A 12872-nucleotide genomic window follows, 5' to 3' on the forward strand; every position below is an offset into this window, starting at 1 on the left:
AATACAAATTATTTGTCTGGCTCGATGGGAAATTCTACAGGGTTCATCATTGGAGAAAAGTTGAATGGCCAAAATTACTTTTCCTGGTCTCAATCAATCAGAATGGCTGTGGAGGGACGACATAAGTTTGGGTACTTGAGGGGAGAGATACCAAAATCTGAACCGGGTGACCCTCAAGAACGTATCTGGAAAGGGGAAGATTCTTTGTTATGATTTGTTCTAGTTAATAATATGAAATCCCAAATTGGCAGACCGTTAATTTATGCTGCAACCGCCAAAGATATTTGGGATGCTGCGTAGAAACTATACTAAAAAAGATAGAATGCGTCTCGGCTATATACTCTACGCAAGCAGGTCCATGCAAATAAGGGACCTTGGATGTGACGTCCTACTTTAATAAATTGTCCCTATTATGGCAAGAGATGGACTTGAGTTGAGAAATATTCTGGAATTGCGCACAAGATGTGGCTCAGTATTCAAAGATTGAGGAAGCTGATCGTGTCTATGACTTCCTAACTGGGTTAGATTCTAAATTTGATGTGGTTCGAAGTCGAATATTGGGCTAGCGCTCTATACCTACTCTCATGGAGGTATGTTCCGAGATACGTCTGGAAGAGGACAGATCAAGTGCTATGAATAATCCAGTTATCACATCAACTGATGCTGTTGCTTTTGCTACAAAGTCATTCAGATCTGACGGCAATAAGAAACCCCTTCCTGTCTGTGAGCACTGCAAAAAGCCGTGGCATACAAAAGACCAGTGTTGGAAGCTGCATTGGAGACCTCTAAACTGCAGATGACGTCAGTCACATGACAAGCCAAATTCTGGACGTGCTCTTGTGAGTAACTTGACAGGTGAAAATTTCCGGAATCAATCTCCAACAGATGGAAAAAATAATTTAAGTGCTATTGGAGTCAATGCTATTGTGCAATCAGGTACAACTCAATCTTTTAGTTTTATTAGTATTAATGGTAAAAAGCCTAGATTGTTGACTCAGGAGCTACAAATTATCTAACTGGCTCATTTGAGCAATTTATTTCATACTGTCCGAGCGCTGGTAATGAACGTATTAGAATTGCAGATGGATCTTTTGCCGCGATTGCAGGAAAAGGCCATCTCTCTTCGTTTGAGGGTTTAGTGTTGCGTGACGTGCTGCTTGTTCCTAAGATTTCGTGTAATTTGTTTTCTGTCAGTAAATTACAAGGGATCTGAGTTGCCAGGCTGTTTTCTCACCCGACTCTATTTTATTTCAGGATCTGAGCTTAGGGACGACGATTGGCATTGTCCAGCATGATAGGGGGCTCTATTTCCTGACTGATGATATTTCCTCCAGGGATCATTATAGGACCAGTTTTATTTCTTTAAACTTTTCTACTTCTGAGAATGATTTTATGTTATGACATTTCCGCCTTGGACATCCTAATTTTCAATACATGAAATATCTGTTTCCTCATTTATTTCGTAATATTAATTTCCTCATTTTCTTCGTAATATTAATATATCTTCCTTGAATTGGTTGGCACACTAATGGCAAAGCTACTAGCAGCCTAAGAAGTCCATGGGTCAACATCTCAAGAACTTGGCTAAAAGTAGAATCTTTGGCTGCTTTTAAAGTAGGTAACGGTAAAAGGGTTGCGTTCTGGCTTGACCCTTGGCTGGACATTGTTCCCCTAAAAGTCTCCTTTCCTAGTCTTTACATCATCTCTACCAAGCCCGATGGTGCAGTACATGGTTTTTGGGATGAGGCACTAGAATCTTGGTCTTTCAATTTTGAAGACTTCTAAAGGAAGAAGAGTTAGAAAACTTCCAACTCCTTACTGAAAAGCTTTTCTCCTCTAAACTTAATTTGCTTCTAGACAAAAGAAGGTGGATCTTAGAACCAACTGAGTCTTTTTTTAGTTAAATCCCTTGTCATACATCTATCCCTGTCCTCCCCAATTGGAACTCAACTAGAATCAGCTTTGTGGAAATCAAAGAGCCTAGAAGGATAAACATTCTGACGTGGATTATGTTGAATGGTTTGCTTAATAAACCAGATATCCTACAAAGGAAGCTTCCTAACCATTATATTTCTCCACAGGTTTGCTCCCTTTGTTTGGCAAATTCAAAAACTCTTTTACATCTGTTCTTCCAGTGTGTTTTTGCAGAAAATTGTTGGCTATGTTTACTCAATTGCTTCAATACCAGCTGGGTTTTTGATAATGATTTCAAGGCAAATGTGTTTCAACTTCTGATTGGCCTTAAATTGAAGAAGAAGGCAAGATTAATGTGGGTCAACGCAGTCAAAGCATTGTTATTAGAATTATGGTTTAAAAGGAATCAAAGAGTGTTTCACGACAAAGCATCTCTTTCCATTAAATTTGATACCGCTCGCATCAATGCCTCTTCCTAGTGCTCTCTCTCCAAATATTTTAAAGATTTCTCCATTCAAGACATCAGTCTCAATTGGAACGCCTTCATTTTTCCCCTTTGTTGATCTTTTAGCTCTTTAGTTTTCTGCTTTGGCTTAATTTTCAAACTTTCATTTTGGTGTAAGCCTTTGCAACAGGCACGGACTAGTCAGCTTTTTATTCAGTTATTATACTTTTTGCTTTACTTTTTTCGGATATGATGAGAGTGCTACGGAGGAGTCAACCTAGTTGAGATGTCCTGGTGCATTTGCTGATCCTTTCTTTTGTTTTCTTGCTTTTGTATCCTCTCAATTACTTTGTAACATCTTTCATTATCTTAATGAAGTGGTTCGTTTCTTGTTCAAAAAAAAAAAAAAAAAATCTTCCTTAAATTGTGATGTGTGTATCCGGGCCAAACAAATTCGAGTCTCTTTTCACTCTCAGCCTCACAAACTATCGAAACCCTTCACCCTTGTCCACAGTGATGTCTGGGATCCTTCACCAATCACCACTTCTACAGGTAAACACTGGTTTGTCACATTTATTGACGACCACACTCGGCTTACTTGAGTCTTCCTTCTTATTGATAAGTCCGAAGTGTCATCTGTTTTCCAGCAATTCTAGCCATTGTAGAAATTCAATTTAACACGAAAATTGCAATTATGCGAAGTGACAACGAGAGTGAGTTTTTTAATAAATCTTTTTGGGATTTTCTTGCTTCTAAGGGGATTATCCACCAAAGTTCTTGGGCCTACACTCCTCAGCAAAATGGAGTGGCCGAATGGAAAAATCGTCATTTAGTGGAAGTCGCTCGTTCTCTTATGCTATCCACCTCCATTTCGTCTTACTTATGGGGGGATGCTATTCTTACTGCCGCCCATCTAATCAATCACATGCCTTCTTGTGTTTTAAACTTCCACAATCTGCTTGATTGTTTTAAAGAGTCATATCCAACCACCCGCTTGATCCCAGATGTTCCACTTCGAGTGTTTAGCTGTGTTGCCTTAGTTCATACCCATGGTCCAATTCGCACGAGATTTACCCATCGAGCTTAGAGGCGTGTCTTTGTTGGGTATCCTCTCCACCAACGTGGATATAAATGTTACCACCCATCTTCTCGGAAATACTTCGTGTCCATGGATGTTACCTTTCTCGAGGATCAGCCCTTCTTCCCCATTAGTCATCTTCAGGGGGAGAATTCTAGTGAAGAGACTAATTGGTCCACATATTCAGTTCACTTAGAGTTGTCTCCTGAACCTGAGCATGTCGGTCCCGTCCTTCCTACCAACCAGGTCCCGTGGATAACATACTATAGGAAAAATCTCAGGAAGGAAACAATGCCACCTGTTGTTTCTCCGGCCTCGGGCCATGAGTTTGATCCAGCTTCAGCTATAGGTATGTGTACTCATGACACTGATAATATTGATACTTGTGCTGAGACTGACACTTGCAAAGTGGACAAAGATAAAGAAGGCATTGATAGTACTCTTGAGGAAACTATGGTAGATGGAGAGACAATTGGAAATAATAATATTGAGACATTCCTATAGAATGAAAGTGGTACTAGGGAAGATGATGGTGTGAAAGGCTCCTCTGAAAATGAACCCCTAAAGCAGACAACCAATTATAGTGGGAAACTTGACCATATAGAGAGTCATGATGCATCTCTTGATCTTCCTATTGCCTTGAGGAAAGGTACTAGATCCTGTACAAAGTACCCTATGCATAGTGACATGACGTACAGTAACTTGTCACCTGAGTTCGAGGCTCTTACTACCAGTCTGGATACAGTAGTGATTCCGAACAACATACATGTGGCAATGGAAACTCCTAAATGGAAAGCTGCTGTAATGGAAGAGATGAGTCTTTACCATAAAATACAAGACTGATGGGACGATTGACAGATACAAGGCTAGGCTAGTTGCCAAAAAGGCTTCACTCAGACCTTTGGAGTATATTACTCTGAGCCATTTTCCCCTGTAGCCAAACTCAATACTGTTCGGGTTCTTTTGTTTTTGTTGTAAACAAAGATTGGCCTCTTCATCAACTGGATGTAAAAAATGCGTTCCTTAATGGGGAACTTGAAGAAGAAGTCTACATAAGTCCTCCATCTGGTTTCCAAAGTCAGTTTAAACATCGGGTATGCAGACTGAGAAAATCACTTTATGGGTTGAAACAGTCCCCGAGGACGTGGTTTGGTAGATTTACCACCTTTGTTAAAGCACAAGGGTATGATCAAGGACATTCAGATCACATGCTATTTACAAAGAAGTCAGTTTCAGGGAAGATCGCAGTTCTCATTATTTATGTCGATGATATTGTGCTATCTGGTGATGATGATGTTGAGATTATGAAAAAACAAAAATGGCCAAAGAATTCGAGATTAAAGACCTAAGGAAGTTGAGATATTTTCTCGGGATGGAAGTGGCTTGATCAAAAGAAGGTATTTTAGTGTCTCAACGGAAGTATACCCTTGACTTACTCAAAGAAATAGGTATGATTGATTGTAAACCCGTTGATAACCCAATGGAGTATAATGCGAAGCGTAGCAATACAGATAGCAACGCTTCTGTCAACAAAGAAAGATATCAGCGATTAGTTGGGAAGTCAATCTACTTATCTCACTCGAGACCTGATATATCTTATGCAGTAAGTGTTGTTAGTCAGTTTATACATGCTCTCTATGAGGAACATGACAGCTGTTGAGCGTATTTTACGATACTTGAAGGCAACACCTGGTAAGGGCTAAATGTTCAGGAAATCCGATAGATGATGCATTGAAGCTTTCATCGATTCTGACTGGGTAGGTTCTGCTATTGATAGAAAGTCGATGTCTGGATATTGTACCTTTGTCTGGGGTAATCTGGTTACTTGGAGAAGTAAAAAACAAGGGGTTGTCGCCAGAAGTAGTGCTGAAGCTGAGTTTAGGGATATGTGAAGACATCTGGTTGAAGAAAGTGTTGCCAGATCTTCATCAAGATAGTGAGCTTCCGATGAAATTGTTTTGCGACAATAAAGCGACGATAAGTATTGCAAATAATCTTGTTCAGCATGATAGAACAAAACATGTAAAGATCGATAGATATTTCATCAAGGAGAGACTAGACAATGGAAGCATATGCATTCCCTATATTCCTTCAAATCAGCAGGTTACAGATGTCCTCACAAAAGGGTTGCTCAAACAAAGCTTTGATTATTGTATCAGCAAGTTGGGCCTTATTGATATCTATGCCCCAACTTGAGGGGGAGTGTCTAAAATAGTAGTTTGACCTAGGGGTATTTTTGTAATTTACTATGCTCATATGGTTTCCTCTTTGTCTATTTATTTGAGTAGTCTCCTTGTATTCTGGGTATCAAAAACAATAATAAAAAAATCAGTCTCTATCGTGGTTTTTCCTCCCTGTTTTAGGGTTTTCTACGTAAACTGTGTGTTCTTTCTCTTCTCTCTTTTTCATCACAAACAAGTCACCTTTCACCCTAGAGGGAGGATCAATTCCTTCAATATCTCCAAAATTCAGAAAAATAGATCCATGCTTCTTGTTTGCAATTTCTATGGTTCATGGCATGCAACCACATAAATTTCTTTTAACTTGAATCTTAGCTTCAGAAATGTTAAGAAAGTTCATAGTATCCGTTGCGATACCTTCCAGACCTCCAAAGCAGGCTCCAATAGCTTCAAAAGTTTACCTACACCAATAATCTAATGGAAGATTCTTGATTGAGATCCATCTTCCATATCCTTTTGAGTACAACGGCCGACTATGCACAAATTTAATCCATTTCTTAAACTTAAGATGAAACGAACCGCAAATCTGCCATTTTCCTGGTTCGTCAATCAGATCCTCTAGTTTTCCTTGGTCCAAATATACTAAGGCATTTTCCACAAACAGAGGATTAACAATGACATCTGAATGAAAGTAGTCTTTTATCGTTTTAGCTATATCCAACCAATCATTAAACTCAAACAATCTGGAAACTATCCACAAATTGCTAAAATCTACTTGAAAGAAGTCAGGGTTCTTTGGCACCCAATAACTTGACTTACTCTGTTTATCAGGTACTGAAACAGAGCTTTATTTGAAACGTGGAAAAGCAGCTGAATCTAAGTTCTGTTTCTTTGGTGGAAAAACATAGCAATTTTGGTCAATCGAAGTCTTCACAAGAATCACAACGCCTGGGCTTCTTCTTGGCTTGGCAAACAAAATTTGTTACCCCCCTTTTGGAACGAATGGCTTAGTAGAAGCTTCGATTTTTTTCTGAAATTCCAGGGGCATTATCGCAAAAGAGTACCAACCTTGCATCGATTCTTTGAAAGGAATATGAATAAAGTATCTACTCCCAAAAGATGGCCAAACAACGCATCTAAAATCCAACCTGAGGAGCTGTGGAACTTGGATAATTTTGTGGCACATGATCCATCTCGACCATCCCTCACAAAGAAGCGTGAAGCAGAACCCTTGATCATGTCTAGAATATTTTCAACAAACCAACTAAGCTGATACTTCGAAAGAAGAATCAATTTGTTGACCTCTAAGTCTTCCACGTAAAAAAAACCGGAATCATGCCAAATGCAAAAATAGAACCCATCCGCGTTACACAACTTTTCTCTTCCGTACCTTGAAAAACAAAGATGTTGAACGAGTGTAGAGGAAAGAGGCTGATGATGGTGGTTGGAGACTGGGCAAGAGGTTGAGGCAAAGGTGGTCAAAGACTGTCCGGAAAGGAGGGGACAAAAACTGACGAAGGTGGTCGGAGGTGAGCTGGCTATGATTTCGGGCGAAAAAGTCGGGAAGGGAGAAATCGGGGAAAGAGAGAACTGGGATGAAGGTGGTCGAAGGATGGCAGGAAGAGCACGGGGTGGAGGACGGTGGCTGGAGAGAGGGGGAAAGGGTGGCGAAGGAGGATGGAACGGGAAACGGGCAGCTAGGTCATTTTTGAAGATTTTCAAAGCTACAGAGGCAAGAGTTCCATGGACGGATTTCCATCGACTGTGGGATGCCTATACAAGGGTCTTGGAGAGGTAGTGGGGGGATCAGAGATGGAAGGCCAAGAAGAAAATGAAAATAAAAAAAGAAACGTAGCTGAAGGAGGCTGTCGCCAACAACAAAGGAAGGCTTGCATGGAGATGAAAACTTGGGGAAGACAAGTTAGATGAAGATGGTTGCATGGGTACGAGGGTGGTTACGGGTTGACGTGTGTTGTGAGAATAAAGAAGAATCTGGAAGAAATGTTAATCATGGTCTTTGGAGAGTAGGTCTATGTGGGTTGAAATTAATGAAATTGGATAAAGCTCATTATCTTTTAAAGGCTGAAAGGGGAGACACGAGTTCTTGGGTGGGCCTTTTCTCAAACGACTATTTGTCCATTTGTGGCTCATGAATCTGTGATTTTTCCCCTCAGTTTTTCTTCCAATGTTTTTCTGTCACTTGTATCGCTGCACACCCTTGGCTTTGTCTTGGTTTGTCCCTGCCGCTCTCCACCCACTCACCTCCATCTGCCGATTCCCATTGCACAAGCCTAGGTTTTGAGTTTCTCTGAAGAATTTTTCAGTTATGTGAATCAGTGAATGCAGTTTAAAGAAACTATAGTTTTCTATGTACTCAATTTTGATATTTGTTTTGTTTAACCACATCTTGAGGACAAGGTGTGTTTTAGGGGCCAATAATAATAGGAATGTCATTAGGGTATTATTAGGATATTAAAGGTTTGTTAGTAATTAGTTAGGGAGGTTGTTATGGGATTCAATTATAAATCGAGGAAGTGGAAAGAAGAAAGTTAAGCAATATTTTGGTGGGTGAATTAGAGTTTGAGAGAAATCTCAAGAGGGAAGGGTCCAAAGTTTCTCAAATTACGTGGTTTATCTGGTAAGTTTTTGTCATTTCCATTTCAATATAATTTGATTGTGTTTTTGTTCCCATCAGAATGTAAAATAACAATAAAAAATAATAAGCAATAAATTTCCTTTAACTTCGTTGGAATATACTGTTCTTGTATCTTTGATGTTTGGGCAGGATTTTGATTTTGGTTGTCTGATTGTAATCCTTTAGTCTTTATTGGATATGATGAGGGTGCTAAGGGGGTGTCAATCTAGTTGAGATGCCCGGATGCACCCCCTAATCCTTAGGTCTTTCTATTTTAGTATGATTATGTACTTGGAACATTAGTCTCATTTCATTATCTTAATGAAGAAGCTTGTTTCCTATTTAAAAAATATACCCTTTTTTGGTCAATACAAAGTGATGGCCCTACTTTCAAATGTAACTTCACTTGGAAAAAGAAAATACTAGCAGTCTCAAGAAACCTTAAATGACCCTATGCTCTCTTTTTCTCGTAGTTTCATTCAACTTGACTTGGGACAGCTACAAGTAACAAATGAATTTAGCTGGCATGGATGTCCAGAAGAAGATGCTTCTGCTGTTCATATTGATGTTCTGCATGCTGAGGTAGAGTTGTTGATGGATTTCTTAAAACCCCACTAAGTATATGTGGAAATCATATTTCCTTGATGTCCAATTGCAGATTCTGGGTGTCAACATGTTGGTAGGGATTAATGGATGTTTAGGTAAACCAATGATTCAGGAAGGCCATGGACTTGAGGTTTATGTCCGACGGAGCTTAAGGGATGTTTTCAGAAAAGTTCCAACATTCTCACTTGAAGTAGTGGTAATATACTTTGTGAAAGCTTTTTAGTATCTCCTGGTCTAATTTATTTTTTTGCAACTAAATCTTGGTTACTTGTTGGTTTATATCATGTTATTTTTCAATATCTTTTTAACAGTTCTACTTATAAACTAAAAAATTGACAAAAAGTAAACTTCTTAGAGTATTCATATAATATTAAATTTATCATAACTCATCCGCTTAAACTTTTGGGTTGATTGGTGATTTAACATGGTTTCAGAACAAAAGGTTTTGAGTTCAAACCCTTGTAAAGTTTTTTCCTCTTCATTTAATATTGATTTCACTTGATGGTAAAATATCAAGCCCACAAATGAGGATGAGTGTTAGAGTATTGATATAATAATAAATTTACTATAATTAATCAGCTTAAGCTTTTGGATTGAGTGGTTATTTAATAGAATTATTAATATTAATTGAGGAAGAAATGAAGCTGAAAAAAAATAAGTTCACTTACTTGGTTATCATGTTAAGCTACTATTGTTCCTAAAAATTTAAGTTAATAAGTTTGGGTATATGGTGTATTATTATTTTTTATTTTATTTTATTTATTATTGTGTATATATATTTGAATCGATCCTCATGGTTGCTTTTTTGATAGGTTGGTTTGTTGCACGGCATGATGTCTGACAAGGAATACAAAGTTATTGTTGACTGTTTATATATGAACTTGTATGAACAGCCAATACTTCCTCCAAGTTTCCGAGGGAAAAAATCCGAGTCAAAGGATACAATGCGTCTGTTGGTTGACATGGTCAACACAAATAGTCAAATCTTACTGTCTCGCACTGTTACAATAGTGTCAGTTGTTGTCAATAAGGCTTTGTTAGAGTTGTGTAATGGCATTCAGGAAGAGTCGCCTTTAGCTCTTATAGCAGTAAGTATGTTTGTTGAGTAGTATTGAATATTACTTTTCCCGTGAAGAATATGTGCGTATGCATATTGTATGATTAATGTCTTTTATGTTTATATGGTGCATTTTACCATGTTGTCATGTTCTGACTTGGTAGTTTCTTTTCTCTTTTTTTATTATTTATTATTATTTTTTTTTTTTTGGTTTTTGCAGCTAGAAGGTCTTTGGGTCTCATATCGTATGACATCATTCCTAGAAACGGACCTCTATTTAACCATCCCTAAGTTTTCTATTCTTGACATTCGCCCCGTTACAAAACCTGAAATGCGGCTTATGCTTGGGTCATCAACTGACACTTCAAAACAGGCTCCTTTGGAGAATTTTCCATTCCTGAAGAAAAACAGTTCTGGGAAGGCATATTCTGAAGGTAACCTCGATATGGATGTCCCTGTTGCTACAATGTTCGTGCTGGACTATCGTTGGCGAAAGGAATCACAATCATTTGTTCTACGGGTCCAACAACCACGTGTCCTTGTTGTTCCAGATTTTCTCCTCGCTGTGGTTGAATTTTTTGTTCCTGCGTTGAGAACTATAACTGGAAGAGAGGAAACAATGGATCCCAAGAACGATCCCATTAGTAGAAACAACAGCATAGTACTGTCTGGTTCAATTCACATGCAAAGTGAAGATGTGATTTTGCTGTCCCCAAGTAGACAGCTGATAGCAGATACCTTAGGTGTTGATGATTATACATATGATGGTTGTGGAAACATTATTCGTCTAGTGGAAGAAACAGATGGCAAGGGACCACACTCAGGGAGATCTCAACCAATTATTGTTATTGGCCGTGCTAAGAGGCTTCGTTTTGTTAATGTGAAAATTGAGGTACTAATACATCGCACCTATTTACTTGTTTTTTTTCCAACAAAGAAAAGAACTTTTTTTTTTTTTTTTTTTTTTTTTTTAATTGATGTAGTGAGAAGACACAATAAATGTTCAAGTGACAATATCTCCAATGGAAGTGAAAGAAAGAAAAGCTTCACCATTCATGTAAATATGCTAGGAGCATAACAAATTAGACAGTGAGCACCATTGGAGGCTTTGAAATAGCTAAATCAAAACGCTCAATCCAAACTCTTGACTTGTTTTGACATATCCTTTGATTCCTCCGAAACCAGATTTTTTGTAATTATAGATTTGACATTATTAACCTGACCCATAGCAAATGAGCACAGGAGATACAGCCCATATAACAACTGAATAATATTTCTACTTGCATCACTGTTAAAACCCAGTTAATCTTAGAAATATTTTAATGAGAAGAAGACCAAATAGGGTGCAGCATAAGGTCATAAAGAGAAGAAATGGTGGCATTGGCTTTCACCCTCCCCAACCCATAATAAACAAACAGTAAGCTGGAAAACTGAGGAAAAATGCTACCTTTGAAGCACCTCTCCTGTGATTAAATCAGAATAAAGCAAAATCCAATTAAGCACATTGACCTTTTGATTTCCAAGTTCCAAATAGCCGAAAATATGTCTTCTGGAAATGGAGGAGACATTGACAAATGGTTGGTAAATGAACTAATTGAGACATACCCAACGGTCATTCTCCATCCTTTAGCTTCATCCTTATCCATGAATAAAACCGAGCCAACCTAGCAAAGAAAAGCCTGAAATCTTCAAATGCATCCTCCAATATTTTTCTAGTCCCAATTTTCTAAGACCAATGAGAGACATCCTAATAATTGAAAATAGAACTACTAGATTGTAAAAACATCCAATAAATATATATGTGGATAAGTAAGCTTTGGTGGAACATCCCCTGTTGTGCCAAAAAAAAAGATTTGTTTGTCATTACCAAGGTGAAAAGAATTGCTCGCCCACAGCTTCAAATGTTAGACATGCTACCCAAAGTCTAGTCAACCAATCATTTTTCTTACATGTGTCTCCAAAAGGTTCTAGGTCATAAATAGTTGTCACCACCTGCTACTAGACAGCATAATAATACTCATGGCGAGAACTCCAATCCCATTTTGTGAAACGTGCCTGATTTCTCAATTGTAAACCTCCAATGCCGAAGCCACCTTCCAAATGATTTAGAAGCCACATCCTATCTTTTGAGCACATGCTTCCCTGTTTCACTACCTTCCCAAAAGAAATTTTGCATACTCCTTTCAATTTGACTATATTCATTGGATGGCATGAGAGATATCTAAATGAAGTCATTAAGAATATTTGAATATTGGTTGTGATTGTCTTTGGTAAGAAAATTTCCGTTCAACCTTGAACTTTTTTGTTTTATTTTAAAGGAAGAGACATGATTTCATGTAATGAAAAGCGATTAGTGTTCAAAAGTATAAATTTCAGATGGAGAAAGTAAAAGAAAAGGCAAAAAAGAAAAAATAGAAGCATCAAAGCTAATTTGGGACAACACATTTAAACAAACATCTTGCAAGGAGAAATCAAACCATGATTTCTAAATATTCTCGACGATATGTTTATTTCTCTCTCTCCAACAAAATTTCTGATGTTTGTCAACTCCAAGGCATTGGTTTGGATGGAACTCTGGCGTAACTCATTCGTCTCCGGCGAAGTCCGGCCGTCTCCGGCGTAACCCATTTGTCTCTTGCGTAACTCGTTCGTCTTCGGCGAAGTCCGTCCGTCTCCGGTGAAGCTTTCCTCTCTCCTCTTTCCACCCTCCTAATTCCTTTACCTTTTCCACCTTGTTCTTCCCCCTTTTTGACGCCTCTCTTAAGTCTTGAAATTCCTAGCTATGGAAGTGAAAGTTGCAAAATCAATGACTCGTTCTTCTGTATTTAGTTGTCTTGAAATGAGTAAACCAAGGAGTCTCTTTGTCGTGGAAAACTCTTTGGTTTCTTTCCAACCATAAATCTGTAAGCAATGCCTTAACAAGATTAATCCATAGGAGTCTTGGTGATGATTTAAGC

At 38.3% G+C, this 12872-nt stretch overlaps 1 protein-coding gene across 2 annotated transcripts in view; it reads left to right on the forward strand.

Moving 5' to 3' along the window:
• LOC120074826 (calcium-dependent lipid-binding family protein) overlaps positions 1-12872 on the forward strand; it is a 111941-nt gene that overhangs the window by 47032 nt on the left and 52037 nt on the right. For both annotated transcript variants that reach the window (XM_039028028.2, XM_039028029.2), the window contains exons 31-34: positions 8726-8834; positions 8911-9054; positions 9671-9946; positions 10136-10807. In XM_039028028.2, the coding sequence (XP_038883956.2) occupies positions 8726-8834; positions 8911-9054; positions 9671-9946; positions 10136-10807 (1201 nt within the window). The remainder of the gene's footprint in view (positions 1-8725; positions 8835-8910; positions 9055-9670; positions 9947-10135; positions 10808-12872) is intronic.

Source organism: Benincasa hispida, chromosome 1 (assembly GCF_027475165.1).
Source record: "Benincasa hispida cultivar pf3 chromosome 1, pf3_genome.v1.1, whole genome shotgun sequence".
In the NCBI taxonomy this organism is placed as follows: Eukaryota; Viridiplantae; Streptophyta; class Magnoliopsida; order Cucurbitales; family Cucurbitaceae; genus Benincasa; species Benincasa hispida.